The sequence below is a fragment of the Mustela putorius genome, unplaced genomic scaffold (genome assembly GCF_011764305.1).
Source record: "Mustela putorius furo isolate JIRA1106 unplaced genomic scaffold, ASM1176430v1.1 tig00000698_pilon_pilon_pilon, whole genome shotgun sequence".
NCBI lineage: Eukaryota > Metazoa > Chordata > Mammalia > Carnivora > Mustelidae > Mustela > Mustela putorius.
The window spans coordinates 5,980,501-6,002,254 of NW_025421449.1; the positions used below are offsets into that span (position 1 = coordinate 5,980,501).

A 21,754-nucleotide genomic window follows, 5' to 3' on the forward strand; every position below is an offset into this window, starting at 1 on the left:
TCCCCTCTTCCTTCCCTCCCTCTCTTTTCTCTTTCTCTCTTTCTCTCTTTTTTGATTTCAAATGAGGGAAAGCACCACTGTAACTTCCTTCTCCCAGAATGCTGGGGTTTTCAAAGTTCTGGTATTTGGGGCAGATCCTTAGGCACCAGAAACCATGCTTACAGAAGAGAAAAGATGTTAAATGCTAGATTTTAAGAAAGGGAAAAAAAAAAGGCTAGAGTGTCTTAAAATATGCTGAAAGGAAGTTTTGCTGATTATTTATTGCAAAAAACAGGCTTCCTTCTTCTTAAGATGATGGTTCTCTGTTCATAGATTAGAAGTCCTGCCCTGTGGTTTGCCCAGTGTTGGAGCTTTTCCTCATGAATTTAAGGAAGTTAATGAGATTTTGTTTTTCCTACCAAAGCAGAAGATATGTCTGAGAACTCTTGAAAGCCTTCCACCCCTGCAGCTTTTCAAGTTGCATCCAGTTAAAAACTGGAGACCATAATGAACGTTGTTAGTGAGAAAATAAAATGAATGACGTCTGTGAATTTGTTTTGAATGTTGTTTATTTTACCAAATAATTTAGATAAATCTTTCCCGAGGAGGAAGCGAAATCATCGGGTTTCATTAATAATCTGCAGCTTTTCGGAGGATTACTTTGAAATACCTCCCTGACAACTCTTCATAAATTAAGCATAAACTTTCTTTGACCTTATCACACATAATTAAATAGCTATTGAAGGGTTAAACCCAACTAAAAAGCAATTCTGTATCTCCGTCCCCATTCTCCTGCAAAATTATACAGGAAGTTTCTTTTGGTTCTCAAGCAGGGTAATTACAAGAGACAGTTACATAATTTACAGTTTCAATCTGCTTGTCCATAATCACACACTTCCACCTACTTGTATATACCCCATGAGTATCTGTCTTGTACTTTGATTTGTAAATGATGATTGCGGTGTGATTGATTGCTTGCAATGTAGCATATTGAATTGATTCTTAAAAATGAACTTTAGCTGTTAACATGTCTATTCGAGTTCCTGTTATTTATGTAGTTTGTGGTTCTTGCGTTCAGCAGTTGCATAGTAGTTTAGAAATTAAACTCCCAGAGCTTTTTTCCTTATTAAATTTAGAAAATGGAGTGTCTCTGCACACCCTGACTAGGAAAGCGCCTGGAACATAGGACACACTCAGCTGCTGAACACAGGACTAAACCACTCCAGTCCTTGGAAAGATGAATGGAGATTCTTTGATTAACAGTGACCCCGCAGTAAAAGGCTCACGGGGATAATACCGTGGCCATAGCTGTGCTGATACTAATATATTGTTACTGAAGGCTCAGCTCTAAGCATTGCTGGCTTTAGGGAGGCAGTGCAGTGGACTTGGAGAAAGGTATCACCTACTCACTGAAGGGCTCGTAATGGGAGTCTTTTAATAAATATTGCCAGGGATGATATTTTATACGTTTGTGTTTCTCCAACAGCTAACATCTAACTCTAGCCACTTTGGGCTCTAAGGTTCCTATAGGATTAAAGGCTGGATACCTAGGTGACACCGAGCTGCTGGCAAACCAGCCAGCCACTTAATGGGGCACCTCATCCCACCACAGCCTGCACATGGGCTGCTGGTCTGCCAGGATGGGCTCATCAGTCACCCAGTGGGGATGCCGCCATTTCGCCATTTACTGCCAGAGGTTTTAAGTGAAAAAAGATGGTTTCGAGTTCTGTAGACCAGTGGGATGGGACTGTTCGTCTAAATGACCTGAAGACAACTGGAGATAGGTTCCCCACCTTACGTTTTCAACATTAATTGATCAGTCAGATTGGGCAATGATCTGTGCTTTGATTTTCGAACGTTATCCCAAAAAATGACAGATTCCCTTTGAAATGTAATTTAAGGACAAAGAAAATCTTTAGAGAGATTTGTATTCCTCACTCGTTCCTTTCTTCAGTATTGCTGTAGGATTGTGTTTGCTGTGTGAAAGCTTATCACTCAGAATTACATTTCTTTGTTCTGTTTTAGAAAATTATAGCTGGTACACACACACACACACACACACACACACACACAGAATTTTGGGTAGGTTGTGCGAGTGCCAACAAAAAGGAGAGTTGCTCTTCTAACCGTTCCGATTCCCAGAGTCCCAGAGCTTGGTTCTGAAATCGCGGCAGGGTCCACACTGCTAGAAGCACTTTCCCTTAGTCTGCGGGTAGGATTAGACCAGGCAGCTCGCTGTGAACCACCTCAGCTGCCTCCACAGAACCTCAGCCTCGTTGTTGCTTTTATTAGTTTATCTAAGGAAAAGTTCAATTATAACGTTCCAACAACCAGAGAATGGTCTTACAGGTGAGGCACTAAAAGCAGCTCTTTACTTGGACCAGATGCTTCATTTGAAGTGCATACGTGTTGAATGTGATGTTAAAATCTTACAACTTCTCAATGGTAAATTCTTGTTACCAGGATTTTGTTGCTTAGGCATGAACATTTTATCCAGGTCTTACCTTGGAAGAATTAAATTTGTTTCTGAAATAGTTTTTTGGATTGAATCTCTAAAGTGGACTTTTGCCTGTTTATAGTAGAAAGGAAATAATTTTAAAATGCCAAATTACTTCATCTTAAAAATGTTTTGTGTTTGAAAATTTTCCTAAAACTTGCCAGAATTTAAAAGTGGTTTGAGCTGTGGAAAATCAAAAATGTCAAAGAGGAAGGCATTATTTTGACATGTCTTTCTAATTTCTGTCACTTTAAAGGCCATGGTCCTAGTACTTTCTCTTATACCTAACTAGAGGTGCCTCCGGGTGATGGCTCAGAGCTTAAAGTTAGATTGGTAATAAGCAGTGGGCTTCGTGAAGAATGTGTTTCCATCCCAGTTATATTTAAGGGAAGATCTTTTTGAAAATCCTGCCCCAAATGGTTTAGTTTGGGAATAAGTGATATTGACAGATCTCTTCCTCCGTGACCATTTCAGCCTTTGTCAGAGGTGCCTCATTTTCATAACGAAGAAATTGAGAGGCTCGGTCTATTTCGTATGTGATCATCTTCTTAGAGAAATTATGTTCTTCTAGTACACCAGACCAGAACCTTGCTGGTGTGTTAACATGCCATATGTCAACAAATACTCCTCAGTTAAACCTCTGAAGAAAGAAAACTCCTTTGTGAAGTCTGTCCCTCTTTACCAAGTGACCATCTCCTCCCTTTAGTCTCAATCCTTAGGTGACTCCGTTTTCCCCAAGATTGACCTTCTACTTGGATTTCTCATCGGCCAACACTGCTACTGCCACAGCCCTTTGGGGTGGCAGTAGTGGAGCAGTGGGACCGGTGTCACACCCCTGTTTAACATTCTGGCCATGGTAGAGTCCTCAGGACCCTCTGCTTAATACATCCCATAATACATGTCCATGACCAGTTTGGCCGGAGATAAACAGGAGTTGAGATTGGGTAGGATACAGACATCTGTGGTTTTTGAAAGCCCCTAAGTGATTCTGATGGATAGCCAGGTTGAGAAGCATTGGGCTAGACTAGAGGATAAAGAAAGGATAACTAGAGCCATCCTCAATGAATTAGATTATCCATTATAAAAAATACCATTGACTCATTTTTGGCCTGTGACTATCTCACAGAGGTCTGTCTCTGGCCCTGGTCATCCCCAACTCAGAAGCTCGTTCACAGGTGTTCACCCTCCTCAACACAAGGGCACCACAGAGGGAGGAGCGTCCCCTTTCCTGCTGCCTGATGCCCTATTTGTGGGTTCATATAATAGGTGAGTTTCTATATTCCGCGGGTGACTGACACACAGAATGACCACCTTCTTCACGCCCAGTCACAGAATCATGGAACTTTTCTGGTAAGTTCCAGCATGGTCTGTAGGTTTTTGCACAGACACACAGCAGCGTGGGGTCGTGCCCCTACCATATGCTCTTCCCCAGGGAGAGGAAGGAGGCGGGTGCCCGGTTCAGTGAGAGACCAGTGTTGCCTCCACATAACTGAGCCAGACCTCAGCATCCTGAGCAGTTTGCTCAGGAGCTTGAGAGAAGGGAGATCTTAAAAGGGGGCCTAGATAGACACAGTCTGGTACGTGACCCAGAGCAGCCAGCCTTCCATCCCCCCAAAGACCCGCTGTCTCCTTCCTCTGTCTCAGACCATTTTCCCAGGGACAAACTTGGGTCTTCTAGAACATTTGGGTCTTTGTTTCATCTGTCCTGGGAATGTCTCTGGGTACCTCTGACGCCCTCAAGCAATCATTGTTATTGTGGTTTGAAGGCCTTGCTGTTTTCTGAGGATAGTCCTTGAAGTTAAGGACTTAAGGGCCAAAGGGAATTTGGGGGAGCACAGAACTGTGCTTGCTGTGAACTGTAGTTGCCAGTTTCTTAAGATCATTCCTGAGGCAGAATACGTTGTGTTTTTTTTCATGGCTGCTTTCTTTAATTAAATTTATATTTGGGTGGTTAGCTGGGGGTTAGGGAGAGGAGAGGAGAGGAGAACTTTTGTCTAAGGCGTTGGAGTAAATGGATGATTTTTAGGTGCCTAAGTCAAAAGTAGGAAAACAGAGGTGGATCTTCTTAATCTGATTTTGTAGAGCAGTCTGCCTTCTTCCTTCTGTCTACATTCTCTTCCATGTTTTCTTTCTTCCCCTACATTAAGTACATCTAGTCACCCAAATGATCCCCTTGAGGTTTCATTCATTCATTATTTTGAATAACTATAGTAGCTAACACGTAGCGTTTCAATAACGTGCCAAGCATGGTTCTGCATACTTTACATTTATGCATTTAATTCTGATGACATCCCTAAGAGAAAGGTACGATTATTCTCCAGATTTTATGGATGGGGGACCTGAAGCATAGAGAGATTAAATAACTTGGCCAGCCAAGGTCACATAGTTGGTACATAGTGGACCCTGGATTCCATTCCAGGTGGTCTGGTTCTAGCACCTTTGCTCTTAAGCAACCTGTAGTCCCTCGTATGACTGTCCTACTATCTTTTTAATAAGTGCCATATTGTTTTAAAATACCTGTGGCCTTGTTGCCCAAGTTTTAAAAATTCTTGTCATTTTTTTATTTAATGTGGATGGTCTCAAAAGTATGGTCCAGGAACTCTGGGGGATCCCTAAGGCCCCTTAGGGAGTCCGCAAGGTCATAACTATTTTCAAAGTAATACTAAGATGCTACTTGTACTTTGCACTCTTATGAGTGTGCATTGGAGTTTTCAAGTAATTTCATGACCTGTGATATCAAACAGATTGAATACCAAAGCAGATATGAGAATGTAGCTTTTCTCTTAAACCACAAATAGTAAAGAGATTTACAGAAAAATGCAAAACAGCATCACCCTCTTTTTTTGGTTTGTTTGTTTTGGCATTTTGGAAAATACAATTTTTTTCATATGAAAATGTTAACACATGGGGCGCCTGGGTGGCTCAGTGGGTTGGTTAAAGCCTCTGCCTTCGGCTCAGGTCATGATCCCAGGGTCCTGGGATCCAGCCCCGCATCGGGCTCTCTGCTCTGTGGGGAGCCTGCTTCTCCCCCCTCTCTCTGCCTGCCTCTCTGCCTACTTGTGATCTCTGTCAAATAAATAAATAAAATCTTAAAAAAAAAAAAAATGTTAACACCTAATGGGTTTATTGGTCCTTAAGGAATTAATAAATAAATATTTTTCAAATTTCTCTATAAAATTAATAGGTATAGCTCTTATGAATGGAAGCTCTAAAATAATTTTTTATGTACAAAGAGGTCTCAAGACCAAAGAACTTGAGAACTAGTGATTGAATGTAGAAACCCTTGCAATTCAAGCATGGCCCGAGTTCCATAGCATAGGAACTTGTTAGAAATGCAAAATCTCAGGCCCCATCCCCGACCTACCAAGTCAGAGCTCAGTTGTAGTGACAGGTGATTGCACAATGATGGTTAAGAAGTACAGACGTAAAATTTATGGACAGAGCCACTCAGCAAATCAGTGACCTCTTGCTGAATTTCTGTCTGGGGCTTTGGAGATTTTTGTCCCCAGTTTTCTGCCATCAAGTTGCTGAGTGAGGTCTCCTTGCCCATCGAGGCTCTTTAGTCCCACTGTCTACCCAGGGGCTCTCCTCCTGCAAAAGGCGGTTTTCACATCCACATCAAAAGCAGCTCCCCAGTAGAGGTGATAGCGGCTCTCCTCCCATCTGTGTGCTCAAAGTCACCTGGAGGGCTTCTTAAAGCAGAAGTGCTGGGTCGTGCCCCCGGTGATTCTGGTTCGTAGGTCTGAGAATTTGCAGTTCCAGCAAGTTGCCAGAGGATGCGGATACTGCCGGTCTGGGAGGCCAGTCTCTGAAAACCACTGGTGGATAGGAAGTAGACAGAGAAGCCTGTAGAAAAGTCCAGCAATATTTATTCAAATTGTTTTATAAGCATTTCAGACCCATAGAATTATGGGAGAGAGGTCACATTTCACATTCTGAAACCAGTCTCTTAAAGTATAAAATAATTCAGAAATCCAAAATTTCCCTTTCTGTTAGGGATACATTTATATCTTCTAATAAATGGAAAATAGTAAGAAATCTGGCAGGTCATGGGTCATTTGGAACACTCCGGTTCTCTGAAAACAGTAGGAAGACTAAGGTTCAGCTTCCTTCCTTACTAATTGCAAAACCACCACGAGATTTCAGCAAGCAGACATAAATAGCCTGTCAGGTTCATTTATCACTGTTTAAACTGATAACACGCCATTCATCCACTTGGTCACAGAGCTGCTTAACCCCAGAAACCAGTAACAGATGAGCAGAGACCAGTGAATTTCAGTCCCTAGTCACGAGATACATTGTTAGAGCCATCAGATTTCCTCCGCTCCAGAGCTGCCATAAATCGTGGCCTCGTGTCAGTTCCCAGGCTTGCAGACCCAGTGCTGTCTAGTGATAGGAACCTTTCAGCAAGGTTTGCTGAGCTAAACAGGTGTCTGATGAAAGGTGTGTAATCCTCGAAGATTATCTTACCCTAAAAGCAGCTAGTAACCCCAGATGCACATAATCCAGACAGATGGGAATTGGGAGTAGCTTGCCAAAGTTCACACTTTGTACTTGAGGAAGTTCGTATGTTTTGGTTCCAGATGGTAGAAGATGAAGGTGTGCAAAATGAGGGGTGGCTGCCTTTGTGGGGGGGGGGGGAATCCTTATCCATGAACATTATTCTACTTCTGGTCCAGTGTACAATTTTGAAATATTACTAGTTTAAAAGGAAGGAATGTTTCATATTAAACAAGGGTTAACCTTCCAGTTAATATGCTGGGAGCTGAATTAATTTGGGAATTTAGGTCTGTAAAAATAAACCTTGACCTTGTCTAGATAGCTCTCTCCTTATCCTAATAGATCTGTCTACACAAAGGCAACTTTCTACTTTTTCCCCTCTCCCTAGAATGGAGTTAACCATTTCAAACACAAGGAATGGGGCTAGTTACCATGAGAATTGATTCTTACTACAAGTAGGTCAGCCTTCAGGGAAGCGAGGTAAATTGGAGTCCTATGCAGTCAATACAGTTTAGAAATGCTACTTTTTGCCGACAACACATTGTTCTTAACTTTCCCCTTAAGAAAACACTTTGATAATCTTTTTTTTTTTTTAAGATTTTATTTATTTATTTGACAGAAGAGAGAGATCACAAGTAGGCAGAGAGGCAGGCAGAGAGAGAGAGAGAGGAGGAAGCAGGCTTCCTGCTGAGCAGAGAGCCCGATGCGGGACTCGATCCTGGGACCCCGAGATCATGACCTAAGCCGAAGGCTCAACCCACTGAGCCACCCAGGTGCCCCAACACTTCGGTAATCTTTTGATTGAAGTGTGTGGTCCATACACTGAAACTCAGACTTCATCTTCCTTTGGATAAGTTGTTGCAGTAAAGCAAAAGAGAAAACCAGCTTTCAACTGTATGGAGATAGTTGATGTGGGTGAGGGGCTTATGGGCCAGTCAGTTTCCAATTACAAGTCTCCTGATCACAGAAAAAAGTGTTCACCAGCACCTCTGGCTCACAGACAATTTAAAGGGAATAATTTCACCAGCAATTAATTATATTGCAGCTACTGGGATTTGTCCTCCAAACACCACTTTGTTTTTAGCCTGAACAGCCAGGTTCCCCAAGGGGGATAGTTCAGGTTTTCTGATTGAAAGTATCCTCAGTTAAGGAAAGGTGTTTGGGCACCGTGGGAATCTGTTCACCAGGGGGTGTATTGTACTTGTTTCAGATCTTCAGGATAATATACCAGCTTCCAAGATAAGTGCTTTTTATTTCCCTGCATCTTAGATCAGTTATTCAGAATCTTTTGGTAAGTTAAATGTAAGAGCTGTAACATAAACCACCATATCACTGTAATAAACAATCTTAATGTTCTTACAAAAATTATTCTGTCAGTTGGCTATGTAGTAATTATGAATTGAGGAGCCTAGAAAAAGGAGAAGGAAACAAAAGATAGCAGGAAATTCATTTTTTAAGTCATTTACATGTTACAAAGGTCAGAGTGGGGGCGCCTGGGTGGCTCAGTGGGTTAAGTATCCAACCCTTGGTTTCGGCTCAGGTCATGATGTTGCGGTTGTGGAATCGAGCCCCATGGAGAGTGCGCTTCAGATTCACTCTCCCTGTCCCTTTCATTCTCTCTCTCTCTCTCTCTCTCTCTCTCAAATAAATAAATAAATAAATATCAAATCTTGGAAGGGAAGAAAGAAAAAACAAAGGTCAGATTAGTGAAGTGCTACCAGCTACAACTTTCTTGAGGGAAAGTGCCTCCTGCAGGGGAAGTTTCAGTACTGTATCAACCTGGTGCATCTGTAGAGTAGACAACTTTGTGTTCTAAGCTATACATTTTAACATACTACATGTGATTTCACTTAAGTAGTAAGGGATCAGAAATTGACCTTTGGTCGTTTTGATTGTGGAAATGGATTCCGTTTAATTTTAAAATGTCCCCTTCAGGAGGAGACCATGGACTTCTAAATGACTTTCAGCTTAAGTACAAGATCCTTTCGTTGGGACAAGCTCCTTGAGGGTCTCCTGAGCCAGAGAAAAAAAATCTACCTCCAGGGAATGTAGTGATACCTTTAGACCACGGCTTGTGTGGTCCCAAACATTGGTGCCCAGCATCCCTGAAATCCTGCTTGATGTTTCCAGGTGGGAGTTTTGGTGTACGATTTTTTTCTCCCCGGCGCGCAGGAGAGTATCACCTGCTGGCAGATGTTGGTAGTCTTCCTGCCGTGTGGCCTTCCCTGGGTGCATTGTACGGGTGCTTGTGGTGAAAGTCCGTGCGCTTAGCAGGCTCCCTGTACGCGTGCGCAGCGGGGCTTGGTGCCCTGCCGCTGCCTCCCCAGCCCACCTCGGGCCACAGGACTCTGCCGTGGCAGTAGCAGCCACAGACCACACACTGTGTCCACGTTGGGGGTCCCCGGAGACCGCCACTTATCGTGGTGGGACTCACAGGTGCTGTAAAGTTTATGCTGAAATGCTCTCCACAGACCCCAGGATGCCTGAGAGTTGCAGGGACCTGAGCGGTTCAGGCTGAGGACCTGATAAAGGAGTGTTCATACTACCTCGGGGTGAAAACGTGAACAGCTGTGTAGAATAGGTTTTGGGGAGGATTCTAGCTGAGCCCAGGGTAGCGATTGAGGGAAGAAAAGACAGAACAAAGAAACCCACGTGCTCCTGGGCAAGGTTGCTCCTAGCAGTGGAGAATAGAAGGTAGGACGGGCACTGTCGCCTTCTTACTGCTTTGGTTGTACAGAAATCTTCCTGCTGGGCAGCAGGAGTGGGTGGGGCTCTGTGGCCCTAACTGTGGGGTTCAGATAAGAACCAGTGAGGGACTAGGGAATTTCACAGTCACTGCAGGAGACTTTTAACTGTGGGATCTCGTGATCACAGGGGCAGTAGTTCCATAGCTTGGATACTGTGGTCTTCTCCCCCCAACACAGGCACAGAGCTGGGTCCTCCATCCAGCAGGGTGAATTGCTGAGCATGTGCCAAGCACTTGGGAGGCAGGTGATGGACGTGCCAGTTATCTGTGGTGGGAGGTCTGGGCACCCTTTGTACTTGAGCGGCAGAGCCCTCTTCTCCAAACTGACAGGGCACGATCTGGGCTGGATTGAGCACCGAGGTCGTCACTGTTAGCATTCCTGACACACTGCTCCTGACTGCCCCTCTGTGCAGCTGAATGACGTGTCGACAGCGGCTTGACTGGAAAATGTTGTGCTTGTTTGCATTCAATCAACTACGTTACACTTAAACTTGAGTTAAGGAGACAAATAAGTCAAAAGACTTCAGGAAAGCCTAAAGTTAAATATATGCTTGTTCTTTATAATGACATTCAGATTAAAACCGTCAAAATGCGAAATGCTGTGGTTACACCCCTCTAGGGTCAGACTGGATTTCTTGTTCTCTTCTTTCTGCATTATCTGCAGTGATTTTGAGAGCCAGGAGAATGCATCAGAGGCCTGATTTCTTCTTCTAAAAAAAAAAATCCAAAATTGAGAAAATTCTTGAGACTGCAGCCATTTTGGAAATGTAGATAAAGAAGATTTGGGTGGTTTACAGAGCACCATGATTTTGTAATTGCTGCCACCTACTGTATGTGGCTGATGTTTGTTTAAATTTAGGAAGCTCATGAAGGTGAGGCTATTGAAATCGATAATTAGAGCAAGGTAGACATCATTAGTTTATAGCATTTCTTCTCTCCTCCGTAAGTGGTTCTTAATTACGAAGACAGCTGCCAGCTTTCATTCATAACCTTCAAGTGGATTTGAAGTTCTAAATCATTTTAAAGTCCCTTTGCCAAGGAACCTTCACCATAACGCTGTAGAGTGCACATTCAGAAGCTCATTGTGCTCAGGGATTTTCTGAATATACATGAAACAGTTAGTTCTAAGGAGGTGGTTTTGTTCTAATTTGTAGAAGCAGCGTTCTGGGGTTGGATTATAAATTAATTTACATGAAAGGAGTGAAAGTAGCGCTAGTGAAGCTGATACGAGTTGCAGCAGTTGACTTGAAAGACATTCTCTCCTTAGTCCTGCAACAAAGCTTCAGATCAGCCGACTAGTTAAATGTAACAAGCAATATAGAATCCCGAGTCAACAGAGACCCTTCTCCTTTATTAAGACCCAGCTGTCAAAGGGTCATTAGGTCCTTCCTGCGGAAAACAACTTGCCCATTAATGTTTGGGGTGATCCCTCGACAGGCTTTCAGAGTAAGTGCCTGACATTTCTTTTTTTGAAAGAATCTAAAGCTGGTGGGAAACTTGGATGTTGAAATTGATCAGAAGTAACATCCTCAACCTGGGCTTTGTTAAATATGCCGTGACCCGTATTTGGAACACTGCTGCTGGCTATGGAAATGGACTTACAGTGCTACTACAAAAGGCTCAGTAGCATAAACTTGATGGAGATCAGATCACTATAACCGAGAAGGATCGCATATGTGAAGTCTGATGTGCTGTTTTTACCTTGTGGCTACTTACATTTTTCCAAGTGGCCCGTTCCAATGTCTGAAAACACCACATTGAGGTCAGCTTTGGCTTTTTCTGCCCTAGGCTATTTGCTTTCTAGAAGAGAGGGCCAAGCAGGGTCTCCTGAGAAGCCACTCTCCGATCTGGGCCGCCTCTCCTACCTGGCCTACTGGAAGAGTGTCATCTTAGAATATCTCTACCGCCACCAGGAGAGGCACATCAGTATCAAGGCCATCAGCAGAGCCACGGGCATGTGCCCCCATGACATCGCCACCACTCTGCAGCACCTCCACATGATTGACAAGCGGGATGGCAGGTGAGTACGAAATGCCTGGGCCTCGTTGGCGGCCTCTCAAGCAGCTTACTCCAGTAAGGGTCCCTGGCATTAGAGGGATACATTCTGGTTTAAGATAAGAGATTGATCGAAAGTATTATCAAAACCTTTCTCCTAAATAGAAAACAGGAAGTGATACTTTTTTGCTGGTCGGATTTCCATTTGCCATACCTTTTCATTGACGAGCTTTCTCATCAGTCACACCCTGGGTAATAGTGCTAGCATTGGTCAACATGTGAAGGTGAAATAAAATTTCAGCTTTCGATTGCACTTTGTTCTGCTTCATCGCATTGCAGATTTGTCATCATTAGAAGGGAAAAGTTGATACTGGGCCACATGGAAAAGCTGAAAACCTGTTCCCGGACCAATGAACTTGATCCAGAAAGTCTAAGGTGGACCCCAATTTTAATTTCTAATGCTGCAGTTTCTGAAGAGGAGCGAGAAGCTGAGAAAGAGGTAATGATTGGCTTCATCTGCCTAAGTTGTGTGACTTCAATCTTGCAGGATTCTTAAGCTAGGAAAGTCATTACCATCGTTGTCAAAGGCTTGGTTATGTAGAGAGAGCTTGTGAAATGATATGGCACTAATTTATCCTAACTGAGGTTGCATGGTAAGACATGATAATTTTATTGAATTGAGTATGAAAAATGAAACATTTATCATTGATCACAAAGCAGCATTTTTCACTACTGACAGCATGTAATCAGATCACATTTGGTGCTGAGCTCCAAGGCTGCAATGTCAATCGATTCTTTGTGTTTATGAACTTGCTTAAAGTGCTCCATGCCAGTGAGCATGTAATGTAGTGATAAAGGACTCAAATCAATTCGCTGCATCATTAATACTGCTAAATATCCCATGAAACCCAATCTTCTTTGATTTGTTATCCTAACTGATGCAAAAGAGTCCTGAGATGTTGCAGCTGGAATGTTGCTTGGCTGGCTGGCTGACTATCCTGGTCAGAAATGACTTAACAGATCCTTTGCCTTTGATCCTTGGAGACTCTGGCTTAACTGCCCTTTCTCTGGCCAACCATTTTTACCCTCCCTGCCCCCCCTTAGGCTGAGCGGCTAATGGAACAAGCTAGCTGCTGGGAAAAGGAGGAGCAAGAAATCCTTTCCTCTAGAGCGAACAGTAGGCAATCACCTGCAAAAGTACAATCGAAAAATAAATATTTGCATTCCCCGGAGAGCCGGACAGTGGCAGGGGAGCGAGGGCAGCTGATGGAGCTGTCTAAAGATAGCAGTGAAGAAGAGGAGGAGGAGGAGGAGGAGGAGGAGGAGGAAGAGGAGGAGAGGAAGAGGAGGAAGAAGAGGAAGAAGAAGAGGAGGAGGAGGAGGAGGACGACGAAGAAGAAAATATTCAGAGTTCTCCTCCAAGATTGACTAAACCACAATCAGTTGCCATAAAGAGAAAGGTATGTGTCTGTTTAGATTTGCAGTCTGTGTCCGCTTCAATCAAATCTTGTCATTGTAAGCAATCTATTAGCATTTGTTTCACTCTCTGTTCTTTAGGTGTAGTTTATTTGTACTTGGCCCTGCTGATCATATATCATCATCGTTTATCTTACAGTCATGATTGTGTTTACTTTTTTGTGAGGTTTGTTAGTGCTGGGACAGGAAAACGGGGATAGGCAGGCTTCCTTGTCTAGGCGTTACTGCCACCTGCTGGTTTGTGGGACTAGAGTTAGTCAGACTTCCGGAGCAGAAAAGGGCCCTGGAGAGCACTTAAACCACCCTTCAGTGCATTTTGATGAAAACACCAAGGCCTAAGGAGGCTAGGAGACTTGTCCAAGGTCACACAATTCCTTAAGAGACGGAGCCAGAACCAGATGAGTACCCTGACTCCCAAGTCCAGTGCCCCTGATAACTATTTCTTTTTCGTATTCCTGGCATAGAATAAGAAGGTGAGGTATTTCGGGCTCTCCATGCAGATACTGATACTTGGCATTTGTGGCCAAGTCACAGTGCTGAAATTTTCGTAGCCTGGTGGCCTCTCTAAATATAGCTTGTGCAGAAAGTAAAAAATTAATTTTGTTCTTAGGTAATAAATTGTTCAACCCAGATCTGATATCTTTGTCTTCAGTATCTGTGACATAGTGAGGAACCAGCTATTGTTAGGATAGCCAAGACTTAGAAATAACACAAGTTGGGGCTCTGCCCCAAGGTCATCTGCCTACTGTGTCTCAAAGAACCCTCGGTCCTAACTCACAGCCTGGTGGGCTGTTAGTGGAGGGGCAGCTGCAGCGACAGGGATAGAAAAGAGCATCCCAGAAAGTAAACTGCAGGCTTGGGAGTCATCTTTGGATTTCTTACAAGGAAAATGTATTCAGGTGTTACGTACTACAAAAGAAATTTGTCTTAAAAACCTCAAAAACCAGAATTACCCAAAGCATGATACGGATTCCCATCATATAAATGGATTCCGTCTGGAAAAAATCAGTTCTTTATATTGGGTGAATTCTAGTGGGTTAGGGAGGACAGGCTGACCGGGGGTGTTAATAACCATAAATGGTAAATTACAGAATATGATTATCAGGTTTACATGTGAACATTCAGAGAGTTAATGTGAGCCAACAGTCTTTGATACAGTTTATTTAGAGTTTGAGTTTTAACCAAGCATGTTGAACCTTCTTTGCAAAGTATTTTAAATCATTTTTCAGGTCTTATTGACAGATTACATTTTAGCAGCAAATGGGCTATTCCTGTGTTTTAATTTTGCCTCATTAAATACTTTTTTGCTCGGGCGAAAGTATTTTATAATTGCTATTATGAAGAGTCAACTGTGCCAGCCTGTGGTGCAATTAGGAAAAAAAAAATTGTGTCTTAAATAGATGAGACGGATTTCACGTGTGTTTTCATTTTTTAGATGCCTCTGTAATATACTTTATAGAGTTAACGTGTTGCTGACATCCATGCAGTCATCAGCACGTGACTCTAAACATTTTAAATAGAATAATTCTTTCTTCTAGACCACTGTCCTCTTCCCCTTTTCCTCATTCTGAAGTCCTGTGAAATGGGAAACGAGTTTAGCCCTGTACACCGTCAGATCTCCTTCGCGTATAGCAAGTGCTCTGTGAACAGTTACTGGGTATTAAATGAGTGACCCAGTGGCTAGTCAATTATTGCCACATTTCTGGAGACTCTGTGTCCGTGATGACTGAATAGCGATGATACACAGAATATTGGAGTCTGCAAGTACCACTGGAAAATGGATGTTAGAAAAGCAAACCTTCGGTTTTAAAAATCTACAGTTAAGCTGAGGCGATGTTCCCTCTCAAAGCATCTTCTTGAGTAAACAACTGTTTTATTTGGAAAACACTTGCCTGTGTAGTTAGAGCCCAGGAGGGATGTTAAACATCACAGGGAAGGTTAAGTACAAAGGCATTAGAGAAACCTCTACGTGTAGGATGCTCAGACAGGCCTTCGGTACGTGTTTGCTACCTTTCGACTCAAACATTTAATTTCTCATGAGCTCTTATGTATTATGTTTGGAATTAATTTCAGAGGCCTTTTGTGCTGAAGAAGAAAAGGGGTCGTAAACGCAGGAGGATCAACAGCAGCGTCACAACTGAGACCATTTCTGAGACGACCGAAGTCCTGAATGAGCCCTTTGACAACTCAGATGAAGAGAGGCCAATGCCGCACCTGGAGCCTACCTGTGAGATTGAAGTAGAGGAAGACGGCGGGAAGCCGGCCCTGAGAAAAGCATTCCAGCATCAGCCTGGGAAGAAAAGACAAACAGAGGAAGACGACGAAAAAGACAATCATTGTTTTAAGAGTGCTGATCCTTGTCGAAGTAAGTGGAGGGATTACAAAAATCTCATCCTTTTGTATGTCTCGTATGTGACCACCCAGAGGCAGCTCGGAGGTTGTGTCGACCCAGCAGGAGTAAGAGCTCGTCTGTCCTCACTCATTCATAAAAGGTTCTATCCCTTCTTCCTGGAACTGGGTTTTATTTTAAACAACTTCTAAGGCCAGAACATTCCTCTAGGTGGGTTCATCTTACTTTTCCAGAAATTGGCTTATCCTTAAAAACTCTGAAGTCTTTCAATAAGAAACACATGCAACTCCTTGATTCTCACAAGTACTTTTTTTCCCACACTTAATATTTCCGGAATCAGGGCTTATATTCCTGTCAGCGTTAGCACTGAATGCTGTAGTTTCTTTCTTCCTGAAAAATAAATTGAGTAAATCGATGATGCGACTTATAATTAGTGGTGTCGTAGGACACATTATTATCAAGAATCATTTAAACTTACTCACACCGTCAGTATTAGCTTTGATAATATAGGATAGTGAGGAAATTAATTGTCCTTCCTTTTAAATTACTATTTTTAATTTGCTGTTGGCAGGAACACCCCACCCCATCCTCTAAAAAAAAAAATTGCTAACACCAGTGAATCGTCTATGATTCCCTGTTTAAAAGCAACCATTCCTTGCCTTTTGGCTTGGATTTTTGAGTTCCCTGCTGAATCATAAGGATCTGTGACTCAGTTGTTAAGCGTCTGCCTTCGGCTTGGTTCATGATCCTAGGGTCCTGGGATCGAGCCCCACATCGGGCTCAGTGGGGAGTTTGCTTTTCCCTCTGTCCCTCCCCCTGCTTGTGCTCTTTTTCTATAATAAATGGACAAAAAATATATATATATATATATATATATATATATATATATATATTTTGTAAAATCTTTAAAAAGAAATCCCTTTATATTCCTAAGTGCAGAATGTTACAGTAGAAATAAGATTAACTGAGTTAAAATGAACATGACAGTTACGGTTTGTTTCTTATTTACTGTAGTGTTCAAACCTTACACTCAAGCAACAGATTGATCCTAAATACAATGTGGACAGAATTAGTGATCAAAAGAATACCTAGAGTATAAATACTCAATCATTTCATGGCAAATACATTACAGTTTGTGTCATGCAAAAATGATCCTCTAGTAGATTACAGATGCATTTGTATTGGGCAAATTTAGGTATTTCTTCATTTGTGTCAGGTGCACAGTTGACTTTAATGCCAGAGAGAACATTCAATTCAAAGTAAATAATGTCATCTGAGATCATTGAAATCTAGTAAATGCCCACTAACAGGAATTCACTTACTCAGGATAGATATGTGAATTAGGCTTCTGTTCATTTCTCCTTGACAGTGGTGTTTTGGAGATGAGCTAGCATTAGTCCCTTTTCCCCTGTGGTTTCTAATTTGTACATGTTCAAATTGTTGTTGTTTTTTTTTTTTAACATTGTGGAATTTCTGGGCTTTTACATCAGAATGTCTTATTTATTAAACTCAAAGCAGTTTATTGTAGTTGTCTATATCCATGTGCTTTCTATAAAAAGCACAACTTTCTCTTGGAGTGGGGAGGAGGGGGAGGGAGGGACTATTTGAGACATTTATTATTTTCCCAGACCTAGGTTCTTTACTTGGTTTATAGCACATTATGATTCTATATTAGTTTTGATTTTGTCTTTATCTTCAACTCTTAAATAAATCAAAAGCAGCGTATACTGATTCAGAAGAATGAATTCAAGTTGTTCAAGGTGATATTTTCTAAGCCTTTGTTTTTCTTCCTCCCATTTCTGTCTCCTCGCTAAGACAATACGGATGACAATACAGATAACTTGAAAGACAGCAGTAGAGACAATCCTGAACCTCTAAAGTGCAAACAAGTATGGCCAAAAGGAACAAAACGTGGTCTGTCTAAGTGGAGGCCGAACAAAGAGAGGAAGACCGGATTCAAACTGAACTTGTACACCCCGCCGGAAACACCCATGGAACCTGATGACCAGATAACAGTAGAAGAACAGAAGGAGACTCCGGGGGACAAAACCAGCCCCACTCCCACCAGGATTGAGGAGGAGGTCAAGGAAACCACGGAGCCCCTGCTGCCTCGGGACGAAAACAGAAGGGACGAAACATGCGCACCTCTAAGTCCAAATAAGTCGCGGGGTGAAAAACCAGAAGATGATCTAATCAAACCTGAGGAGGAGGAGGAGGAAGAGGAGGAAGAAGAAGACGAAGAGGAGGAGGAGGAAGAAGAGGAGGAGGAGGAGGAAGAAGAAGAAAATGTGGAAAAAGACCCAGGTGGTGCTAAAAATCAGGAGAAAGAAGAACCAGAAGTCTGCTTGGACAAAGAAGACCCTGTTCCCTTGGACGATCATGAAGAGGAGGAGGAAGAGGATGAAGAGCCATCTCACAACGAGGGTCATGACGCAGATGACGAAGACGACAGCCACATGGAGTGTACAGAAGTGGAGAAGGAAGAACGCCCAAGAGAAGCCTTCAAAGAAGTCCTGGAAAACCAAGAGGCTTTTTTAGACCTTAGTGTCCAGCCGAGTCATTCGAACTCAGAGGTCTTAATGGACTGTGGCGTTGACCTTGCAGCTGCTTGTAACAGTGAACCTAAGGAGCTTGCTGGAGACCCCGAAGCTGCACCTGAATCCGATGAGGAACCCCCGGAAGAACAGGCCCAGAAGCAAGACCGGAAGAGCAGTGAAGAAGCAGGTGCCGAGTTCAAAGAGCGAAACAGCGCAACCATGGAAATCGACTCCGAGACCGTTCAGGCGGTTCAGTCCTTGACACAGGAGAATAGTGAACAGGATGACACTTTTCAGGATTGTGCCGAGACTCAAGAGGCCTGTAGAAGCCTACAGAACTACACCCATGCAGACCAAAGTCCACAGATCGCCACCACTCTGGACGACTGCCAGCAGTCAGACCACAGTAGCCCCGTTTCATCCGTCCATTCCCATCCTGGCCAGTCAGTACGTTCTGTCAACAGCCCAAGCGTCCCTGCCCTGGAAAACAGCTATGCCCAAATCAGCCCAGATCAAAGTGCCATCTCGGTGCCGTCTTTGCAGAACATGGAGACCAGTCCCATGATGGATGTGCCGTCGGTGTCAGACCACTCCCAGCAAGTCGTGGACAGCGGGTTTAGCGACCTGGGCAGCATCGAGAGCACCACGGAGAACTACGAAAACCCGAGTAGCTACGACTCCACCATGGGCGGCAGCATTTGCGGAAACGGCTCTTCGCAGAACAGCTGCTCCTACAGCAGCCTCACCTCCAGCAACCTGACGCAGAGCAGCTGTGCTGTCACCCAGCAGATGTCCAACATCAGTGGCAGCTGTAGCATGCTGCAGCAGACCAGCATCAGCTCTCCCCCAACCTGCAGCGTCAAGTCTCCTCAGGGCTGCGTGGTGGAGAGGCCGCCGAGCAGCAGCCAGCAGCTGGCCCAGTGCAGCATGGCCGCTAACTTCACGCCGCCCATGCAGCTGGCTGAGATCCCCGAGACAGGCAGCGCCAACCTCGGCCTGTATGAACGAATGGGCCAGAGTGATTTTGGGGCTGGGCATTACCCACAGCCGTCAGCCACCTTCAGCCTTGCCAAACTACAGCAGTTAACTAATACACTTATTGATCATTCATTGCCTTACAGCCATTCCGCTGCTGTAACTTCCTATGCAAACAGTGCCTCTTTGTCCACACCGTTAAGTAACACTGGGCTTGTTCAGCTTTCTCAGTCTCCGCACTCCGTCCCCGGGGGACCCCAAGCACAAGCTACCATGACCCCACCCCCCAACCTGACTCCTCCTCCAATGAACCTGCCACCGCCTCTTTTGCAACGGAACATGGCTGCATCGAATATCGGCATCTCCCACAGCCAAAGACTGCAAACCCAGATCGCCAGCAAGGGCCACGTCTCCATGAGAACCAAATCGGCATCTCTGTCACCAGCCGCTGCCACCCATCAGTCACAGATCTATGGGCGCTCCCAGACTGTAGCCATGCAGGGTCCCGCACGGACTTTAACCATGCAGAGAGGCATGAACATGAGCGTGAATCTGATGCCAGCCCCAGCTTACAACGTCAACTCTGTGAACATGAACATGAATACTCTCAACGCCATGAATGGGTACAGCATGTCCCAGCCAATGATGAACAGTGGCTACCACAGCAATCACGGCTACATGAATCAAACACCCCAATACCCTATGCAGATGCAGATGGGCATGATGGGAACCCAGCCATATGCCCAGCAGCCAATGCAGACCACGCCCCATGGTAACATGATGTATACGGCCCCTGGACATCACGGCTACATGAACACGGGCATGTCCAAACAGTCTCTCAATGGGTCCTACATGAGAAGGTAGGCAACAGGGGCCGTCACGAGATCCGCCCCCCCACCCCCGGCATCACTATCAGATTGAATCTGCACAAATACCTTCGAAGAGTACGATTTCAAAACCAGCAATTGGTGTGAATGCAAAAACATTTGTTGGCACCATTTATTTAAAAAAAAAAAAAAAAAAGCTGTATGCAGCAGAAAGCCTTATACAAGTTGTTTTTCTTTTTTCCTTTTTCTTTTTTCGTATCTTTGTTTCTGTTACTTTTATATGAAATTCTCTGCAAAGGAAGGCCTCTCTGGACTACAGTTTGAAGGCAGTCACTTGTTGTGCCTGCTTCCATTAAACGATGTGGATATCAAGCCCCGCCCCCACCAGATTATCCGTTTTAATACTGAACCTAGAACTTTTTTTTTCTTCCCTGTCCACTCCATGTAAATGCCTTTAGCATTTCAGTTATTGTATATTTTGTTTAAGGTGACACTTCAGCATGCCGCTAATGTCTTTGTTAGTGACAGTGCATTTTGTAGTACTGTACAAGTGTTGTGCTAACAGTAAGCCATTTCTTAAGTTTTTTGCCTTGATTAGGGTGCCCTAATTTGAGGGTTTAAAAAAAAACTATATTTTTGTTAATTATAAAACTGTAAAGAGCTATAAAAGCTATTCCCATTTGGTTAGTCAAAAAGGGTTTTATTGCTAAATGTTTGGTGTAAAGTTGAGACCCTTTTCCATTTTGGTGACAGATTTCTTTGGGGAAAAAAGGCAGCTTTCTGTTTTATAAATGCAGACTTCTGTTTATTGAATGAAGCATATCTCAGTGTTTATCTGTCAGGTTTTGAAACATTTCATATATGTCCAAATACTTGGCAGGATTTAAAAAAAAATAGTGAATTTGGTGTAAAGTTGCTATTTTATGGAAATGCCTCTAACTTTACATTTTCATTCCATCTGTAGATTTTTCTATCTTTATAAAATATTGGAGTTATTTTTTAAGGAAAAATAGAGAAGTAGCTTGTGAATAGCTCAAACTAAGCTTACAAACCGCATGTAAAAAAGCAAAAAAGTTATTTGTGTCTGTTTATATTGCTTCCTTTTTTGTAGCCTTTGTACCTGTACAGGGTGACTGTAAGGGCCAAGCAGGAGAGGCGTAATCCTTGTATAAAATAGGAGCCAGCGACACTCTTGTATTTATCTGTTCTCTTTTTAGTCAGTCACTTCAAAAAAAAAAAAGAAAAAAAAACAAACAAAAAAAGCTGTACATTTTAACATAAAATAAATTATGATGAGCCATTTTTAGCCTCTTGTGTCCTGTCATATTATGATCGATAGAGAATGACCAATTGAACTGTATCATGTGTCACATCTCAGAAACACATACACATTTTGGGAAAATAAATTATTTAGTGTAAATTGGAGTTATGAGATTTTCTGATTTGTTTGACTTTGGGGGAGGGGGTTGGCAATAAATAAGAGTAATATCTAATAAAACCATCACATATACCAAATACCTATTTAATAAATTAATTTATAATGGATTTTAATGCTTTTCATGAAAGTTTATTTTATGCTGGTGCATACCTTCTGTATGCCAATCATTGTCTTTAAAATAAAGTGAATTTGTTTTTTTCTTTTTGACTTTGATCTTCATTTGCAAAGGGATCCTGCACCAATACCCGTTTGCCTCATTTGTACAGTCTGTATAAACACCCCTCAGGACCTTAGCACAGTGGTAGCAGACTTCATTTTTGTAAACGTTAATACCCAAAAGGCACCCAGTTTGGGATTAAATATTTGAAAAATCATTTTCTCAAAAGTGTGAAAGTTTTGCTCTGTTGTGAATGAGTGATTGGATGTTTTCTTTA

At 43.0% G+C, this 21,754-nt stretch overlaps 1 protein-coding gene across 1 annotated transcript in view; it reads left to right on the plus strand.

The window, feature by feature from the left end:
- The window catches only part of KAT6B (lysine acetyltransferase 6B), a 188,297-nt gene extending 166,770 nt beyond the window's left edge, over nt 1-21,527 (plus strand). The window contains 6 exon segments of the mRNA XM_004769363.3: nt 11,511-11,742; nt 12,057-12,216; nt 12,822-13,049; nt 13,052-13,177; nt 15,267-15,558; nt 17,359-21,527. Of these exon segments, the coding sequence (XP_004769420.2) occupies nt 11,511-11,742; nt 12,057-12,216; nt 12,822-13,049; nt 13,052-13,177; nt 15,267-15,558; nt 17,359-19,919 (3,599 nt within the window). The 3' untranslated portion in view covers nt 19,920-21,527.
- Nucleotides 21,528-21,754: the final 227 nt, after the last annotated feature.